General features: G+C 40.3%; 1 protein-coding gene across 8 annotated transcripts in view; it reads right to left on the bottom strand.

Moving 5' to 3' along the window:
• cadm3 (cell adhesion molecule 3) overlaps positions 1-20,102 on the bottom strand; it is a 116,380-nt gene that overhangs the window by 61,541 nt on the left and 34,737 nt on the right. For all 8 annotated transcript variants that reach the window (XM_082512485.1, XM_082512488.1, XM_082512489.1 and 5 more), the window contains exon 3: positions 11,558-11,707. In XM_082512485.1, coding sequence (XP_082368611.1) covers positions 11,558-11,707 — 150 coding nt within the window. The remainder of the gene's footprint in view (positions 1-11,557; positions 11,708-20,102) is intronic.

The following is a 20,102-nucleotide window of genomic DNA, read 5'->3' as shown; positions in this document are numbered from 1 at the left end:
AACAATTCCTTAAAGGGGGGCTCTGCTCTTTTATAGTGAAGGTAGGCATTAAACTGTAGAAGAACAAAAGGAAAAACACACTTGCACTAATGATGTGTTGGTGAAATATTACATTATAAAGATGAGATGTTCACAGTCACAACTCTCAGTTTCAGCTTTTTATTTATAATTCTATGAATCAGGGTTCAGTGCAAGCTGAGGAAGGTCGTAAGTGGCAAAATGTCACTTTATTGATTTAAAAATAAGGGAGAAAAAAAAATAATCCAAGGAAAAGAAAAGATAAAAAATAAACAAATACAGTAGCAGCATATGTATGCCTGCACTGCTTTATGTGTGATTTATTCAACTTAATTTTATTTCTGAGGGTGAGTGGCAAAAGGCCAATTTTCGAATCACACAGTGAATTTCTTCATATATTTACTTCATTAACCTGAAAAATATGACTGTATATTTGACTTTGAATTCCCTGTGTGCCTTTCTCTTTCTTCTCCTCGTGCTTATCTGCCAGTATAGCTGATTATTTTAAGGACACGCGGAAAAATAAGAGTTCAAATAATACAGAGAGAAACTGTATAAAAAGCCATCTTTCAAGTGCTGGATTTCAAAAGCATCTCCTGCAGTCTTTCGGTCCTGTGATGGTTGTTGTTAATACATTCTCGAGAGAGCCTTCCAAGACACCAGGAAAACTCTGACTGATGTGATGTGGATCAATAGTTTTTCAGAAAATGTCAAAAAAACATCTCATGCGCTGCATTTGGAGTACCGCCTCGCGCTGTGTTGTGAGCACTCATTGTCAGTTTGTCTCCATCTGTGAGAGGCTGAGTGGGGAGCTCATGCAATCAATTTCAATAATTCTGTGCTCGTTTCACTTAAGATTGCTTAACACTGTAAACTTTAAAAGTGCTTAGTATGCGTTTATAATTAAATGATGTACAAGTTACAGTCAAATTCACCACAGTTAAAGTCTTCCTACTACACACCCTCCCAAAAGGCACAAGCCCTTCCTGTCCACTATGGTTTGTAAATCACCAGAGAGCCATTACCTTGTTAAATTGCACCGAGGCAGATGATAGCTGTCTGATGTCTGCTCATATGCTTTTATGGAAAGGAAGGAAGGAAGCCACATCACAAATAAATAAATTTATAGATGGACTGAGAGCGTATACACAACTTTCAGGTAAGGAAATGTGCCTGCAAAATCTTAAACTGAGTATTTATGCTGCAGGCCTCTTTTTATTATTCTACGCTGTAAAGCATATGAGGGCTAACTACGCTGCAAACATGGTGCCGTAAAGCTGAATGGAATAAAGACATCTTAAAATATCATAGCCATCCTCTCTATTTTAAAAATAGAGCAAATAGTAAGTGTGCGATGCGGTGGAGACGCGGCTGGAAAGACCTGACCTAGTTCCACATACCTGTTAGTCTACGCAGTTTTAACACTTTTGTCAATCATACAACACAGTTTAGTATGACTCGGCTGTTTTTTTCTCCTTACAGAGTTTATTTTTTTAATCGCAACCAACCAAACAAACTACCCCTATTAATCCTTCTTTCATAGGCTGAAGGTTAATCATTGTGTAGCACGTAAATATAAAGTGTCTAATTTGTTCTGTTGTCATATAATCCTTTCAAGATGGAGGGAACCAATCTTCATATTTTTGGAGACGTCACGCAATATGCATTTCAGAGTTTGTGCTTAATGTTTGAAGTCGTTCTGAGATGCTATTTAATTTTACTTCTGTGGGAATGTACTGCTATGTCCTACTGCTATTTAGTCTGTTAAGACATTTCTGAAGCACAATGTGTATAACACTGTTTTTTTTGTTACAAGAGAAAGTCATGGGCAAATGTAGAAATGCATTAAGATCATTTCACATTTTAAGCTTGTGCTTAATATAACTGTCTAGCTAGTTAAACGCTAATTGGCGCATAACATAATTGAATTTCTCTCATAAAAATACAACTTATGGTGAAACAAAGTGGAAAAGTGCCTCAAGTGAAATGTAGAAGCAGCACATTCCCGTTTCTGTTTTTCTCTGCTTGACAGTATAGACAGTGAAAATTGTTGCTTTTGGACTGCAGTTTAAATAAAGCAATGAATAAAAAGATGTTTATGTGATTAAATCCGTGTCATGATAATTCAATGAAATCCCACAAGAACTGAACAAAAAGAAATAAATTAAAAGTCAATCTAAAAAAAAAAAAGTGAATGGCAAGATGAGCTCAAAGGCAGAGCGTTCAATCACATTATGCAAGAGTGATGTTTGATTACGCTCTTGCCTGCTTTTAATGAGGGGATTTCTTCATGTGGGCACTTTCTTCTGTTTCGCTGGATCATTTCTGCAGTTTCAGTTCCAACACTGATTAATACAGCACTACATTCCCACTGGACTATGGAGGTCAATGGGTCAGCAGTGCAACAAGTTATAATGCTTAATGCCTTTTCCTTCGCAACTTCTTCCATAGCTTGGAACTGGATATCATATCACATTTTATTTTATTAGCAGTAATGTTAGGGTCCTTCTAACCTAAGACAAATAAGGAAGAAGAGTCTGTTCTTATATTATGACTGCTAGTTACAAAACCTAGGGGGAAATGCAAAATAAATTTGACTCCTTTATATTGCATTTCCTGTCTATTAAACTGTCTATCCTATTGCATTGGGGCAACTGAGACATAGACTTGTCACACCTGCTCCTGTTAGGTGTTTGCATCAGAAGTAAAACTGGAAGAAAAAATGAACCAAAACCACAAAACTGAGCCGACAAACCGGAGAAAGTCACCGCAGGAGAGAAGTCTGTATCAGGGGAAACAAGGAGGCAATATTATAATCAAACTCTCACTCTTGTATAATTTTATTGAAAGTTCTGCCTCTGAGCTCATTTTTATTCACTTTAAAATTATTTTTTTCTGAATTTGGGGGGATTTTGCTCATTTACTGCAACATTTATTTAATCCCAAGGATGTCACAGTGTACTGTGGGAAAACGATGCCAGGTCCCCCAGAGGTTAGGGTTTCACAATAAAGTATGAAAAATTATTATCAGGATGCTCACAGGTTTGTCTCTTTTCTGACAGAATACACAAGTCACTCAGCCTCATCTTGCCTTCCGGTGGTCTTGCTAACTATATTGTAGCAAGCTCACCCACAGCTGGGAGTTCAGACAACCAAACAACTATGTCAAGCACGCTAAAACAAAGTTTCACAACTATTTTTTTTTTAAACTTAGTGACTCTATCTAAAGCTACTGTAAGAAATGACTAAGAGACCTTTCACAGATGTACTGAAATGATTCTACTTAAGGGTTGTTTTTGATAAAATAACAAACTGAAAGTTCTCATACAGAAGCAACTTTCTGTGAATATTTAACTCCCTCATGTCCATCATTTGGTCTCAGTATCTCTGCCCCCCTCCTTTCCCCTGGCTTGTCTCCTGACAGTTCAGCATTAATGTATGAACCCATCTGTTTTCATGCCTTCCTAGCTGGCTAATCTCTTCTATTAGCAGCAAAAGGTCTTTTTTTCACTCATCCATCCATCCATCCATTCACTTGCACATGTTCCCTCCAGGGTGTATGTGAGTCCTTAAAAGGGTCTTAAAATAAATGATCTCAAATTAAAGCCTTAAATGTATCAAAATATCCTGTGTTGGCTACAGTTATCAGATCATTTATTTATGCCATGCATTGACAGGCTCCTTTGCACTAAATGTGCACGCTTGGATTAATGCAGGACAGGATTAGCTGTAAAAAGCATTTTTTTTGTAATTGTATCTGCTTTAATAAACACAACTGGGCTTTATGTCCCTCAACAATTAATTTCCTGTTTTGCTTCATCTTTATCTGGTCTGTTATAGCTGCAGAACTCTCATTAGCTCTGCTCCACTGGAACCAGACTGGTTTCCTCAGTTTTGTTCTTTTACTCTATTTTTTAACGTGTTCTCTTTCAATTCACTTCCATGAAGCTTTAAAAAGGATTTGTATTTCTTTTTTTTTTTAAATGTGCCCCTTTTCTCTGTTCCCTTCTCTGTGTCACTGCCTCTCTGTATCACCTCTCATCTGTGAAAGCAGGATCAAATTTAACTGATATCAATGGTTTTGGCTAAGTGATTAATGATAAAAGTCAGCTTGAGCTTTCAATCTACCATGGAGAATTGGATTGAATTGATGTGACCCTGTGATAATGCCAACAACGTCAACATTTCATATATCACAGCATGGGCTTAGATGTTTCATTTTTCATATTACTTGTGAATAAAAATGTATTTATAAATTGAATTCCAGGTCTCTTTCCAAGTTACTTTCCCTGTATCATTTTTATAAACCCAATTCTGCTCTCTCTATAGTGTCACATCTACCACTCTGCCCTCATACCCTCCGTTCATTTTTGCATCACATCTCTCTTTATCTCCTCCCCTCCTGTTCTTCTCCTTGCTTTAATGATGGTGAAACTGTCATGTATGCATCAACGGCAAGGTTTTCATTTTAATAGGGATACCTGTTTAAAGAAAAACAAGCATCTGTCATTCCATCTTTGATTATTCCCTTTTCTCCTTTGCCATCTCAGATTTTGTCACAGAACAGTTTCGTCAGTTCCACAGTCTGCTGTGTGGTGGCTATCTCTGTAAGGAGTTGTCACTCATCATTTGCTTCGTCCTTTCTTGTGCGTCTTCTTTTATCGCTCACCATGCTGTTCGCTCATCCCTCACTCCCTCCCGCTACAAAGCCTGCTGCATGCTGTGCTATGTTGAAACATGATGGTGAGAAGTTCTGATTCCTCTCATTCCCCGTTCTCGTCTCCTTTTCTTTTCTCCCCCTCTGATTTTTTTTTCAATCGTATCTCTAATTTTTTCCGCTTTTTTATTCCTGTTCTGATATGCCCTTCTTTTTTCTCCTCACTCTCATCCATCTATGTCTTGCTGTCTCAGTTCTGAAGTGCACTGCCTGCGCTTTACTGTCTGGGCCAACCGCAGAGATGACTTGCTGCCTCATTTCTATCTATCATGTCCAAACTGGACAACTGAGGAATTTTAAGTCACTCTTTTCCCGCTCTCATACTGCACTTTTTTAGAGCCAAGCATCCTTTCATTTAACCTTTTTAATCTGACTTTGACTTTTTTCTTTCTTGGCTCGACAATTACAGTGAACTACCAAGACAATTTGGGGCGGGAATGGTAATGTGTGGAGGGCGTTAACTGAAAGAGGAAGAACATTTTCACAAATTACTGTTATAACTAAACACTGAAAGCTTTTGACACTTTTTTTGAAATATATATGGTGCTGTACAAAAGTGTTGAGCAAGGCTTTCTTGTCATTTTGGAGGAATGGGACTAGGAATGAGTATAATCAGAGGGCAGCTCAGGTTAGTGGCTGTCAAGGAGTCGTTGATAAGGAAGAGAAGCAGGGAGAAAATGCTGCGGTATGCTCAGTTACACAAAAACTGGCCTGAAAATGATTTCTATTATTCTATTATTCAGTGATGAATCCCAATTTGAAATTTCTGGTTTGAATCATACTATGGAAGAGGGCAGATTCTCATTGTTTTTATTTTCCACTATACTACATCACTGTTTCACTTAAATCTCATAAGCTTTGTTTCCAGCTTTTTCCAGTAAAAGCTTTACTGCTACCTGCTTAAAACTAATGACAGAAAACGGCAGGTGATACCACATAAAACAGTGCAAGCATTTATCCTAAGCATACTAAAATGGCGTTATAAGAAATTCAAATGACTAGACATGGGAGGTGAAATCATACATTTCAACAACTACCGAAAAAAAAAAAGTCTCCTCTCATTTGAATTCTTGCAATCCGTCCTTCAAGGCCATTTCCTTGTGCATCTTGGACATGCTTTTCTGCTTTTCAATGCTTCCATCACAGTAATAGCATCTGCTTAAAGTCAAAATGCTCTCTCATCTTCTTTCTCTTTCCTCTTAGACAACCGTTGTCTTCTATTTACTATCCAGTCTCCCTTCAGCCTCGTCATTATCGTCATTATCTGTAATCTTACTCTGTCAATACCTCCGTAGCTTTATCTTTTTATATCATTACTGTAAAAAAGACAAGAACCTGACGTTACCTTCCTTCTTCCCCCCATCTGCTTCACTTTAAAGAAAAGACATGGTCAAAGATTTCTCAACTCCCGTCACACCTTCCACCCCTCCAGCACCACCATTCACCCAGATCTGGTTCTTAACTCAGCTTTTTAACCCACTACAATGGGTTGCTTCTCCCCTTCCACCACCACCTCCTTCTCCAATACTCGTCTCAATTCCCTACCAAGTAGGGGTTCGATCTGTAAGTGTTGTATCACTGCAGAGAAGAGCCTCACTTTCTGTCTTCAATCTCTACACTGTGGTTGAAGCTCCGTCTGGAGTAAAGACTCGCTGCGCTCTCAATTTGCCCTTCCCCACCTCTGTTCCCCATTCTCTCGCGCCTCTCTCTGTTTTCCAAATTGTTTGTTTCAAAAAGTCTGGCCCTTTGCAGTGAAAACTTCTCAGCCTGTAGCCATCTATACTCTCGCAATTCTCAACTCCATCTCTCAATTACTTGACTTCCACTGTTAAGCGTGTATTACTGCATATGGGAGGCTTTCTAGCACTCTCGTCTGGCTCGTTTGTAATTCCCCAACTATCCTATCACTCCTTCCATCTGTACCACTCTCTCCTTTTTTCACTCCCAAGTGCCAAGCCTGCTCTGTGATGCTGGACTACAGAAAATGGACAAACTACAAGAAAGTTTCAGAGATTTTTTTTTTTTTTAATGTATTTGTCTTTAACCACCACTTTGGCAGTATTTTTTGTCATAATGTCAAATAAAGAAAAAGCAATTTTTTTTCTCACAATCATAGCCTATTAATGTCACTCCAACTAGCTGCTGGGCATGCTCCTTTTCACTCCTCATGATGTTTTGAGCCATGGGTTTGAGCACAGTCAACAGGCATGATTAGAGCCAAAAATCCATATTTAATGTCAGTCCTTATTTACAGTGTCATTTTTTTAACCCCACCAGCAGCACCTCTTTTTTTTTCCCTTTTCAAATGTGAGGTCTGTTGTGTGATATTTTTTTTTTTGACCACTGTATCATTGAGTGGGAAGTCTCTCTTTTCAAAATGTCAATAAAAGCCAGCCTGGCACAAAAGCTAGTTCGCCCATCAAGTTGCACAAAATGGGTTATTAAAAAACTGTGACAGATTTTCTTAAAAACAGTTTGAATTTTTCGCTAAGATGCACTTTAGCCCCCCAGAAGTTTGTTTATGTCGTCAGTTTTCATTTGTTGCACTAACTGAGCGCTTTTGGCACTGTGCAATATTAGAAAAATATGTTGCTTGCCATCTCGGTCTCCTAATGTCGTTGAGGCTTTTCTCGAACAAAGCACTTGACCCTGTTTATATGAAGTAATTATGGTGCCTCATTCAACAACATTGCAGCAGGAGACATCTTTATTGCACACCCATCCTCCAAAAATTCCATTCAAACAGAATTAATATTCTTCAGAAAATATATTGGAAGCATATACCTTTAAAAAAATCTAAATAGACTCTATTTACATCTAGTTATGATACTTCATGCATCCTTGATACATGAGATAGTGTGCAATATGCAAATGCATCCAAGACATATTCAAGAGGGAGTGAAATCCTATTGTTTAATTCACTTTTAGGGGTCATTTTAGTGAAGCAAGCTGCTGAAAAATCATAAGTGCAGCCATCTGTCCAAGGCATATCCATAATTTTTACGCCTTCCAATTGTTACTATAGCTGGGGTGTTTTTTTTTTCAACATGCTAGGTTGTGACTTTGCCTGCAGTTGTCTTTTCTCAAATGTACAGCAGCCAGTCAGTTTCACAGCCATCCTCACTCTCTCTCCATCCGTTTGCTTTAGGTGAGGGAGCTGCCTGAGTAGAGCGAGCCGGAGGCAGGACACATGACGCCCACTCATTTGCTGTGAATTCACCAGAGAATTAACTGTGCTATTCTCACATGAGCACAATCAGACATCACATTGTACTACAGAGTGGGAAGGTTAAAGACCGTTTAATGTCTGTTCTCACGTACATCTCTGATGGGTAATACAGAGAAAAGTGCAGAACTGAACTTCTTGACATCACTCTGTGTTAGAAAGCATCATTAAAGTAGCCTTTACATGGGTTCCCTTGCAATAACACACATCACAGCTAAAGTGAAAATAGCCATTGTTTTTCCAAGTTTTTTGATCCTTTAACAGTTCAGGGGCTTAATGATCTGTGTGTGCGTGTGCGTGAGACAACTTGTGTATGTGTGTCTTCGTCTTTAAGCAATTACTTTGCTTGAGGGACAGAATGAGTAGCGCGAGGAAAAGCTGGAGCCACGATGACTACTCAAGCTCAAAACTAGTAATCTAAGCCTTGGAGCAACGTGGCGGATGACATTACTTCACCATTTATATCCTTATAGTTCACAAATACAATTCATTTGTGACACTAGCAGTTTGTGAGCAGTTGTTAGCTGTTAATTCTGTTTGCTTGTCTGCTATAGCGACAATCAGAAAGTGCACAAATTCTTCTTTTTTCCTTTTCTCAATTACACCTACTTGTGACACAAACAGGGGTGCACTGAGCTTTTAAACCCCATCCATTCATTTTCTTATCTCCTTATCCAGGTTTGGATAAGAAGCTAAGGATCCTCCTGTGGGGAGCTGGAGCCTATCCCAGCTGTCATTGGGTTAAAGGCAGGGTACAGCCAGGACATGAGCTTTAAAATGCTTCACCAAACTGTGACTTTTGTTTTAGGGTTGTGGTCTCACACTAAAACAAAATTTATGTCACAGCTGTGTAAGCCCTGTGCATTCCATCAGTCCCCATAACAAATCATCAAATAGGAATGGACTGGGGTGAGAAGTGGCCTCAAATAGTGTCCTGGATGTCTTACAGGAGTGGTTAATACAAGAAAGAAGAAAAAGAATACATACATATATATATTTAGTTTTATCTAAGGTGTTTTTTCATCTGACCCAGAAGTCTGACTCGATCTCAGTTTTACAGCCTTCTTTCTAACAATGATATTAAAAAATGGAAAACTGATACAGGATGTTGAAAGTTCACGTTTTTTTGTTTTGTTTTGTTTTTTTCAGATTGTACCTAGGAAGGGAACATTTTATGTGTTTTTGTTTTTTATATGTTATTATGCAATGGGTCTTTACTGGGCCAACATAGATATATATATGTGTGGCTGATGTACTAACATCAATTTGACACCCATGATCCCCATATAGTGTCCACTAGTGATGGGTCGTTCGCGAACGAAATGGCTCTTAGAGCCGGCTCTTTGACGTGAACGACGCGAGCCGGCTCCTTATCGCGAGCCGTCACGTGGGTTTTTTTTTTCTTTCTCTCAGCCTCTCTCTCGCACTTTTTTTCCGCTTCACTCTGCACGCGAGCCTTGTGCTTTACGCTGGGCAGAGGGGGGAGGGGCGGTAGTTACACTCAGTAGCACAGGAACAGAGCCAGAGAGAGAGAAAGAGAGGCAGGGACAACAACATTAGAAAGGTATAGTAATCATCCACAACTATTTTCGGTTGCAGATGATAAAGGATTAAGAAAGTTTATTCATGCAGGTCCATATGACAGAGAATATGCATGTTCTTTTAGTTTTCATATTATAATTTATATTTAATTGTGTTGTGGTTTGCAGTGTTTTGTGTTCTTTTCACTTTAAATTTGTGAAAGGAAAAAGCTGAAAATTTAAATAGTTAAAAGTTGAAATGTGAATAGTTGATTTTTGTATTATATGATTTATTTATTACATTTTATGTGGAGTGAATAAATAAAAGTATATTTACGGTGGCCCCTAGAGACAAAGCACATACAAACTTCAAATCACGTACGAACTCTGAAGCATGTACAAACTCCAAAACACGTAAGAAACACGTACAAACTCCAAAACACGTAAAAACTCCAAAACATGTAAAAACACGTACAAACTCCGAAGCACGTAAAAACTCAGAAGCATATAAAAACTCAGAAGCACATACAAACTCAAAACACGTACAAAAGACAACAGAAGTGCTCCAGGATGCTGGGCGCAGTGTTGAGCCTTTGTTATCTTGTGGCTACACAAGCCAGCAAGTACCAACGACCGGATTTGGTGTGTGGTAATAACAGGTAAATGAACTTTTTTTTAAATTATTTGAATATATATATGAGTGCCTGTGTATAAATACACAAATACACACATGCTTTCAATTGTGTAATTTAAGTGATCTAGTAGCTCTGCTTTGGAAGTTCAGTTCATGCTAGAAATGTGTTTTGGAGTTTGTACATGTTTTGTCTCTAGGGGCCACCGCATATATTTATATATAAACATATATAAATAAAACCACTTGTTTTTACGTTAGTAATTCCTTTTGTGCATAATTTTATATTATTGTTAATAATAAATTAATTAAAGCAACAAAACAACCTGAAGAGCCGGTTCGGAGCCGAAAGAGCCGGCTCTTTTTAGTGAGCCGAACCGAAAGAGCCGGATCTCTAAAAAGAGCCGGAAATCCCATCACTAGTGTCCACTGGGGTAAGTCCAGGTGTCCAACATATGTTATTATCACAATATATTATTGCCAACCCCGTATCACAGAAAAATGTGTAATAGACATGCCGGTCCACCGTGTCCATTCCACACTTTGCTTCTTCTAAGTGTGAAATGGACACGCATGTAGAAGTTGCAGTAAGCTGGAGTACCAGCAGAGGGAGATGTTTTATTTTAAGCCAACAAGAATACGAGCGTTTAAACAGACATTTTTAGCACATTTACATGTATATACATATTAACCACCTAGCTTCATGATTTCTGGTGATTAAGGACCCTGAAACCTACTTCATACCTTCCTTGGTCACTAGCGACTTTTTGGCTTTAAATATATTATCTCCCCTTGCTGTTATGGCAACTTCTGCATGCCAAACGGCGTGTCTATTGCACGCTTTGCCATGATTTCAGGTTTGAATTGCACAAAAAGCTATGGATAAACTAATAGGTTGTTTAGTACCTTTTACATACTATTTTCTCTAAATAACCATCAGTGCAAAAAATCTGCTGCCTTACGGGAGGGAAAAAAACCCGCTTCTTTTGGCTTCGACAGCTGGACAGGGGATGTTAACAGCCCTCAGCCTGAAAGTCATCTGTCAGGAAAAGCTGGCTAAAGCTAACACGGTGCAAGCTAAAGAGGCACTTAGAAACTAAACATCCTTCTGAGAGAACCTTGGCTTTTTTAAAAAGAGCACTGGATAGAAACCAGAGGCAGCAAGACTTTTATATGAAAGTATCTGAAATTCAGGTGTCAGGCTGAGACCAGATGCTGCAAGTGAGGTGACAAAAATCAAACCAAATAAGAACTGGTGACTATTTTGTGTCACATTTTGAGGATTAAGGTGCGCACTGAAATGTTGGTCTGCCCTTTGGTGTGACTTGAGCACAAGTGGTTTGAAAAGCACTGATCCAAAGCACATTTGGCAAAGTAAATTAGCAGAATTTGTACATATTCTGTAATTAGCTCCTAATGATACTCCATCCCTGACTTCCTCTCACCTCTCTTCTCTCCAAAGTACAGGGTCTGCTGTGCAGTGTTGGACCACTGCAGTGAGGAATTGTCGCTCTCTGCCACCCGACAGGTCAATGTCACCGTACCCCCCACGGGCACCGTCTCATCGGAGGTCATTGGCTGCAAGGGGTCGTCTTCTAGGTAACAGGAGAGAGGGAAGAAAAAAATCACGAGACTGAGTGATATAAATGCATCATAAGTCAATGAGATGCAGTGCTCATATGAAAACACAGGCAAAAATAGTAGCACACACAAACACACAAATCAGATAAACCCACAAAGTGCATTACCCGCCTCGATCTCACTCTTTCTCTCTATCTCCCCCCGCCCATCTCTTTCTCTGCTTGTCAGATTATCTATATATCTCTATCTGTCTTTCTGAAAGCTCAGACACAATACGCACACACACCGACACACAGACAAGCTGTCAGAGGGACAAAAAAGTAGACAAATGGCTATCTACTTGTATGTCTGCGAGGCCAGTGTAAGAGCAATGAGTCAGTTGCAGCCCTGGCATCCAGGGACCATGCGACCTGAGGGACCAGCAAAGATGAAGCGACTACAGCAGACAGTGGCTCTCGACGGGTCAAAGCAACAACAAGAGCGCTGTCTCATACCTCTAATGGCATTCTAACTCTCCTTTGTCAATATCTGTGTCAGTTTTTAACTCCATGCATATGCATCGGCTGGTCCAGAGGAAGCTCAAACAGGACAGGCATTATGGAAATGAGCAGGTCAGAGGAAAAGGAGAATGAGAATATAAATGACCCGACATAATGAAGGGATTCTAAAGGCTGTAGCTGAAACTGGAACACCGCAAAAATCACTGAAGAGTGAACTGTCTGGGTGTATAACAGTATTCAAATTGGCTCAGATTATGGTATTTAACAGCGCTCCCTTGATAACGGGTGATGAGGCAAGCTAATTCTCCTCTGCATTCAATGAGGGTGACAAATTGTGAATCAGAACCAGAGATCTATACTAAAACATGGAGTCCCTCGTTACGGTAAGTAAAGCCTAACATGGTAGCTGCGGTTTCGTTTGTTTGCCACGTGAAGTTCCACATATCTCGGCCTCGTGTGCACCCTTCGCGCCCTCTCCTCTCCTACTATCTTCCAAATATGCCGGTGCTCACTCATTCAAATCTCAACCAAAAGGAAAATATGACATAATTGACAACAAGACCAAGCCAACGTGGGGGAACTTCTTATAAGAAAATATGCCTCAAAGCGGTCTCCTCACCCCTGAAAATACGGCGCATATAAATAGTTTAATTGGAACCAAATTGTCAAGCGGGAGACAGGTTTATATTCGGTGTGGAGCGTTATCGCATCCTTGCACCGGCGGTGGAATGGATTTTTTTTTTTTTCTGCAGGAAGAACATCTGCTTAAGTGCGCTTCAGCGGAACTCCCATCAAGACACGCAAAGGAGGGGCACACAAAGAAAGGTTGCAGAAGAGGAGGAGAGCAAACTAACTGAATGTAGCATCAAAAACACACGTTTGCGGTACATGAGCCAAGAGCACCTGGGAGAAACTATAGGCATCTTTTTTTTTTTTTTCATTTTAAAACTGGCCAGCAAGTCCAGCATCACAGAAAACATCAGGCAAAAAAAAAAGGCTTCAGGTTTGCCTCTGGGCTATAAGGTTTCAGAGCGATAATAAAGGTACAGCTGCTCTTTGCCAGCGGGATTCAAAAGACACTCAGAGACTTCCAGAGCCCTTCATGTCAGGAAGTCGCTCACTTGCTCTCTCTCCTGTTTTACTGCAGCTCTGACCTTGTGGTTAGTTTATCTAAGCACCATGATGGCTGAGGGCTGAATGTGTGGTCAAGTGTACCACGGATTAGTGTCTCCTTTAATAGCATCTTGGGCTAATTCTTGTGGCTGATCGCACAAGCTCCTTCACTTGGCATGAACACTTTGGGTAAATTGGCTGTCCCACTGCACTACCCATCAAGCCAACCGCAATGAACGCTGACAAGTTAGCCAATCTTGCGTTGTCTAGCTGCCACAGAGTGCTGGCATTTTCTGATCAAGGACAACCTGAGTTTGAGGCTCAGTGTGACATTTGTGCTGGTAAAACAATATCAGTAGCCAATTAGTGACTTTTCAGCGAGGAGACATGCTTTTAAAGTGGACATATTTTAAGGATCCTTTACATAATGTTGAATATTTATCACCAGAAAAAACCCAGAAATGTCGCTTTTTATCAGTGGAACACTAAATGCCAGTGTTAAGGTTCGTTCGATTTAGGGAAGAGAAGAAAGCAAGCCCAAGCCGAAGTAGGTTTCAAAAAATAGTGACCTTTATTACACACTTTGCGCAGTCAGTGTGGGAAGACAATTTGCAATCCAATCCTTCGTCAACTGAACCATCCCGACTCCTTATATTGCCATTATGACATCACAGTTGGATCTTTACTGGAAATGATAACAGTCTCCCCATAGTCCAAAGTTCTCCTTATACAAACATCAGATGATACTGTAGAGAAAAACAAGTGTGTGACATGTCATGTTGTGCAATTCTGTGAGCCTGTGTGTCCAACTAGAGAATGTCCTGACATGACCTCCCTGTGTAAATAAGTGTGTATGCGAACGTGCGTGTTTACATAACTCTGTATGTGCATGTTCTGATGTAGGCCTGCAAATGAATTAGAACAAGGTCCTGCTGGACCCTCCAGTTTGGACGGTGAATACAATGCTGTGGATACCATTTGAGACTTGATTACAATGATGATAATATGCATCCATTACTCTTTCCTCAGATTACCATAGATATAAAACAAAGATTATACTGTCATCAGATTCCACAATGGTAAATGATTAATCAATGATAACTGATTATGAGAATACAAAATAAAATATCTCCTGATCACACCAGACAAAGCTTTTCCTTTAGTCAAGGTAATATCAACCAGTTAATCATTTCATCAAATTTGTGTGGGAGTAAAGTTTTCAAAGCCATCACGTCACATTTTTTGCATAAATTACACTTTATCTCCCAGATGTTTCTCCAAACTTCAATCTGAAATAAAAACTCAAAAGCGCAACAATTAAATGTCTCAAGGTTTCAAACTAAGCACGCCCCTGTAATAAAGAACGACCCAGAGCCAAGGAGGTTAACTTCCAGAAAGGTAGCGGCCTTTGTTATTATACCTGTTTGTTTGTCTCGTGGTTATTTGTCATATATCGGTCTTTTATTTTCATTTAAAATTATTGATCTGGGGTGCCGGTTTGTTAAAGGTTAGAGAAGTGAAAGGGTCTGAGGAAGATTGCAGATTCGATCCATGAACTGGCATGGTAAATGTGAAAGCTGCACTTGTAGCTCGTTCATTAACACTGCTGGAGTGTCTTGGAGCAAAACATAATTTTCAGCTACTCCAGTACGCCCAATACATCAGGCTCCGGTTGTTGTTAGCTACAAAAACATTGTGTGTAAATTAATGAAAGCTAACAAATAAAGGCTAATCTCACTCTTATGGACCATAAGGCCTAAAATGCTTTAATCATGATTAACAGGCATTCTACATCTTAAATTTAAAGCTCCACTAATGTATACAAATTATTTGAATTGTACAGTATACGAGCATGCTGACGTTTTTAGCACAGTTGGTCAAATATTAATCAAAGAAAAGTTTGGCTTAATTAAGTTGAAGGACCATGTGTGTAGAATTTAACTGCAAGAGCATAATTTATCAATCTTTTAGCAATATCTCAAATTGACTTAAACCGTTATTATATGGTCAGAGGGGTGCGGTTAGAAGCAGTGGGTATTAAGATGGATGCTAGAGATATTACAGTATTTGAAATGAGTTATTAAAAAGTTTGTGGTTAACATATTTTATGATACAGTCCAGTGTGGCGCACCCAAACCATCTGCTGTTTGAAACTGGTTCATACAAGTGCTAAAGAGTCACTCGCCACTAGAATCTGGCTCCAATAATCCTGGGATTCAGATACGGCTGTGCTTTTTACCTTTGAATCTCCTTAGCAGCAAAGTTAAAGGAGGGAAATGAAGTTCATCCAGAGTTTAAACTGTTAAGTCAGGTTAAACACTCAAGCTGCAAAAATAAAAGGAGAGACCTATCTATCCTTAGCAGACGTTAAGTTAAACTCTGTGGTTTGCTGCTCTTTCTTTCCCTCCTCACATCCACGCCTTCCCTCACCAAGCTTAGAGCCAGAGTAAGACACGGGTATTTAAAGCAACACAATTTACACTTTCCCTAGCCAGAAACAAGGTGAGAGAACGCAAGGGGAGAAGGCTGACTGGGATATCAAGTCAATGGAATGAGGGAGGGAGGAAGGAGGACACAGAGAGAAAGATGGATGGATAAGAGTATGCAGGGTGGGTGATAAAACGAGGTGGGAAACTGTGCGCGTGTGTGAAAAAAAATGAGAGGGAGGGGAAAGAAGGAGCTAGTGAGACAACAGAGGAAGTGAGAAGCGCTCGAGAGATCTCCAGTGACAAAAAAAGAAAAACAGAGAGAGAGAGGGAACAACCTGAAAGAATAATTCCACATTTTTTTAAACATATGGTTTATTTGTTTTCTGTCAGAGAGTTAGATGAGAAGATCGCTATCAATCTCATGTGTGTGCATTACATATAGAGCTGCACTGCAAACTTGTTCAGTTTATCCAAAGAGAGACAATATACCAACTAAAACCTCTCTTCTGTTACAGTTAGCTGCATTTCATATCACATTTAATTACGTTTTGGGCGGTTTATTGTGAAAATGTATTCATGCGCACTGAGTTTGGATATCATTTTCAGCTTGTGGTTAACTTCAAAAATTCAAAGTCAATCTGTGAAGATGTCTAGACAGAAGGTACTTATTCAGTCAAACACAAATTGTTCACACAGTGCTGAAGAAGAGTGTTGCCATAATGTTTTGAATGTTGACAATGAACCGTACTCCCCAGGCTTTACGTTAGAATGAAATTAAGCAAACGTGTTTTTTCTTTGCCTTTACAAACTTCTGCAAACAAGCAGCTTTAATGATAAAATACAATACTGTGAGGCTTAAGTTCATCCTGTATGGCCCAATGTTAGCCTGGTATCTATGTATTTAAGCTAAACTACATAAATATGTATGAATAAGAACAGGTGAAACTAGTTTAACCAGGTCCTGACTTCAGCTCGGTACCACACACAGACTCACACACACACACACACTGGATTAATTTTAGTCACCTTATTTCACTCTCTGGAAGTGTGTTTCCCAAAAAGTTTGAACTACTGCCTTAATAAGAAAAAAAGTTCCCTCTTTATTCCTCCAATTTCTCTCCTTACAAAGAACAGACAGTGAAAAATTCAAACCACCTTGCACATCTCCATGTTCACCCTCTTTTTCCTTCTTACTCCATCTGTCTCCCTCTAGCTTCTCCCCCCTCCTTCTCTCCATCTGCCCTGATGTCCTCCCTGCTTTCCTATCGTCCCCCCTCACCTCCTCGCCCTTCTGTCAAGCCTCCTTCCCCTCCTCCTCTATTACTGATCAACTCGCTTAATTCTCCCCATCCTTAATTCCTTGTTTTCCTCAGTTTTTTGGTCCCCCAGGGTGGATTTACGATGTTGTTGCTAATTAACTCAGGTTAATAAACTTTATTTACTGTTAAACAACTGTGTGCGGGTGTGTGCGTATGCGTGTGAGAGTACCTTCACATGTAGGTCTGGTCTAAGTGCGCATTTGTGTTTATGTGATAAGATTTTTATCCTCATATTTGCGCACGTGTGGTTTATATTTGTAAGCAGAGCGTATTTGTTGCTTTGCAGGGAGGTAATTATCTGACTGTGTCTCAGTATGTGCACGTCTGCGCGTGTGTGTGCGAGCCCCGAGAATCTTATTATCGAAGATGTTTGCATGCTAGTGCGTGTTAGCGCTCAAGCACACAGTGGTATTTGGTTGTTTTTTTTTGTGGCTAGGAATATATCTGTTTGTGCACAAATACGTGGGAAGAAGCGTGTGTATCTGTGTGATTTATGAGATGCTTTTTATCTCCATGTGGTTGAGGCGAAGTGCATGTGCACGTTACCCTGTGCATTCCTGTGCGTGTATCCATATTCCACTGCAGCTGCACTGAGTCCAAGGCTATGGTGTGTGACAGACACAGTCATGTGTCATGGTGCCACTGATGCTGTACACATTTGATGGGAAACTCAGCCAACAATGTGCGGGTTGATACAGCGTGGTATGATACAGGCCATTACACACACACAGAGGCATCCACTTGCGCAGACTACAAGAAAGCTGACCCTCCCCCCAAACACACACACAAACAGCCCTCCTCCATACAGACACACCCTCATGTACTCACCACTCACCCCCAAAACTGTACACAGGGGCATACACACACAAAAAAGAGTTACACATCTCTCAGGCACACACATCAGACACGAGGACATTAATGGATAAAAATGTGCTTAATAAAGAAATGCAGCATTAGATACAGCTGGACTCCAGAAGGGGAACATGCGAAAAACACATGCATGCACACTCTTTCCCCATAATGCACAGAGGACACATTCAGAAAGACATACACACAAACATACACCCACCCTGACAGATACGGAGCAGCCTCCCCCACACCATCCATCTATGCCCAGCTGTCCCAACTACCACCCCCATCCCCCTGGGTAAGTGTGTGCATATCCGGGACTGTAAATATGTGTGTGTGGGTGTGTGTGCCCTTCTGCCCACCTCTACCATCCACAAGTTTACTCCTCCCCAACTATTGCACCCCTCACTCCACCCTTTAACTCTCCACCATTACCGTCCAGCTGTTACGACTCACAAGATGCAGATTGAATCTATTTTCTTTCTTAATTCCTGGTGAATTAAGAAAAATCTGCAAATCATAACAATTTTGTTTTTTTTAAAAGAAGCAGACCCCCCATTCATGTCTGACTTATGAAATGCAGATCGTTTGGAGCAAAAAGGCTCTTTACAGCTTTGCAGTCTTTAACAGAACAGCGATTGTTGCAATCCTCATTCTGGTGCCACATTATTTGGGACCGTGAACAAATTACTTAAAATCGTCAAGGGATGTAGATGAGTGTGGAAGTAAAGGGGGGGAGTGCTGGGTGGGACTGGATGTTGGGATTTAAGGACCCCCTATCTGCCACCTTAGGACAAACAACCTCCTTAGCCCTTAGTTTTTACCCCAGCCCGCCTTTTTTCTTAATCAGTCCTACTTGTGGGGGATTCTCTGAGCCCACAAAAGGCCCCACCACCTCCCATAAAGTACCCCTCCACTACCCTGCCAACCCACCCTCCCTATGTTCCCTGTCAAACATAGTTAGCTCAGAAATCGGGCAATCCCCTCCTTACCCGCATCCTCCACGAGCTAGATCCCCCCCATTCACACGCACTCACACACCACCACCATCATAGCCCAGCAGTGTCTGCAGCAGTAGTCAGGCGCCAAGCCGGCCGCCCCACCCTGCCACTGAAACAGCACTATGAGAATGAAAAGGGAGCGCAAGCAGGGAGAGAGGGAGGAAGGGGGGATTCATTTTGCAGAAAAGGGCTTCACTGCTGACAAAAGAAAAAGAATAATGATTTGCAAGGAAGAGAAAGACAGAGAGAGTTGGGATGGCGAGAGAGCAAGACAAAGATAGAGAAAAGCACAGGGGAAAAACAGGGAGAAAGCAAATGAAAGAGGGAAAGGGAGAGTGAGAGGTGAGCGAAGGACATGGCAGAAATAAGCATATATAGATTGATGAGAGCAATGAGGAGAGATGACAGGGTGACTTAGAAAGGGGGCAAAAAGACCGAAAGAGTGGGAAAAAAGAAACAATGAGAGCAAGATGGAGGGAAGTAGAGCAAAGACAAAAGAAAAATGAGAAAGCTCACATACAGTATGGATGAAAAAAATGAAGAGGTGCTGACATAAGTGGTGAGGTGGGGAGAAAGAGCAGCAATAAACGGAGATAACTGTTAATATAGGATAGGATATTTTCAAATGCGTGACCACAAGAATATTCACACTTCTTGTTATCATTCCTTGTCTCGCTACTGGTTTGAACTTATCTCTTTCTAAGGTCACTTTACTAGTGCTTAAATTTGTTTCATCCCTACAAAATCAGAGTGAAATAAAACTTCAGTAGTCTGAGGGAGTCAAATCAAGTGGGTATCTTCCAAAGCTATGGCCTTTTAAGCATTAAATTCCTTCTCCATGTTTCCTAGGATAGTATTCCTATGATGGGAGCAATATTTTTTGGTTGTCACCAAAGTGAGCAATTGCTTGAGTGTTGTAGACCCAAAGAAGTCTCACACTCTCTGAATGTCACTAGTTTTACAGATATTTTAACAGGTCATAAATTTGCACCGGTTCAGCTAAGATTAGGTTCAGCACAGGAAAGTTCTGTACCCTATGATTTAAAAAAAACAAAACCCTACGCTTAACATCCAGATTATCAGATATTAACCGTACCCATCATCTTTCCCTTTAGGCACCTTACAATTTTAGTTGCCTAAACCCATCTGCACTTTAATCACTTATTTGAATGTTTCTCATCCTCCATCATCATACTTG

This window comes from Aulonocara stuartgranti, assembly GCF_965226115.1.
Source record: "Aulonocara stuartgranti genome assembly, chromosome: 18".
NCBI classification, from domain to species: Eukaryota; Metazoa; Chordata; class Actinopteri; order Cichliformes; family Cichlidae; genus Aulonocara; species Aulonocara stuartgranti.
The sequence above is the reverse complement of the archived record's forward strand: the minus strand, read 5'-3'. Positions and strand labels throughout refer to the sequence as shown.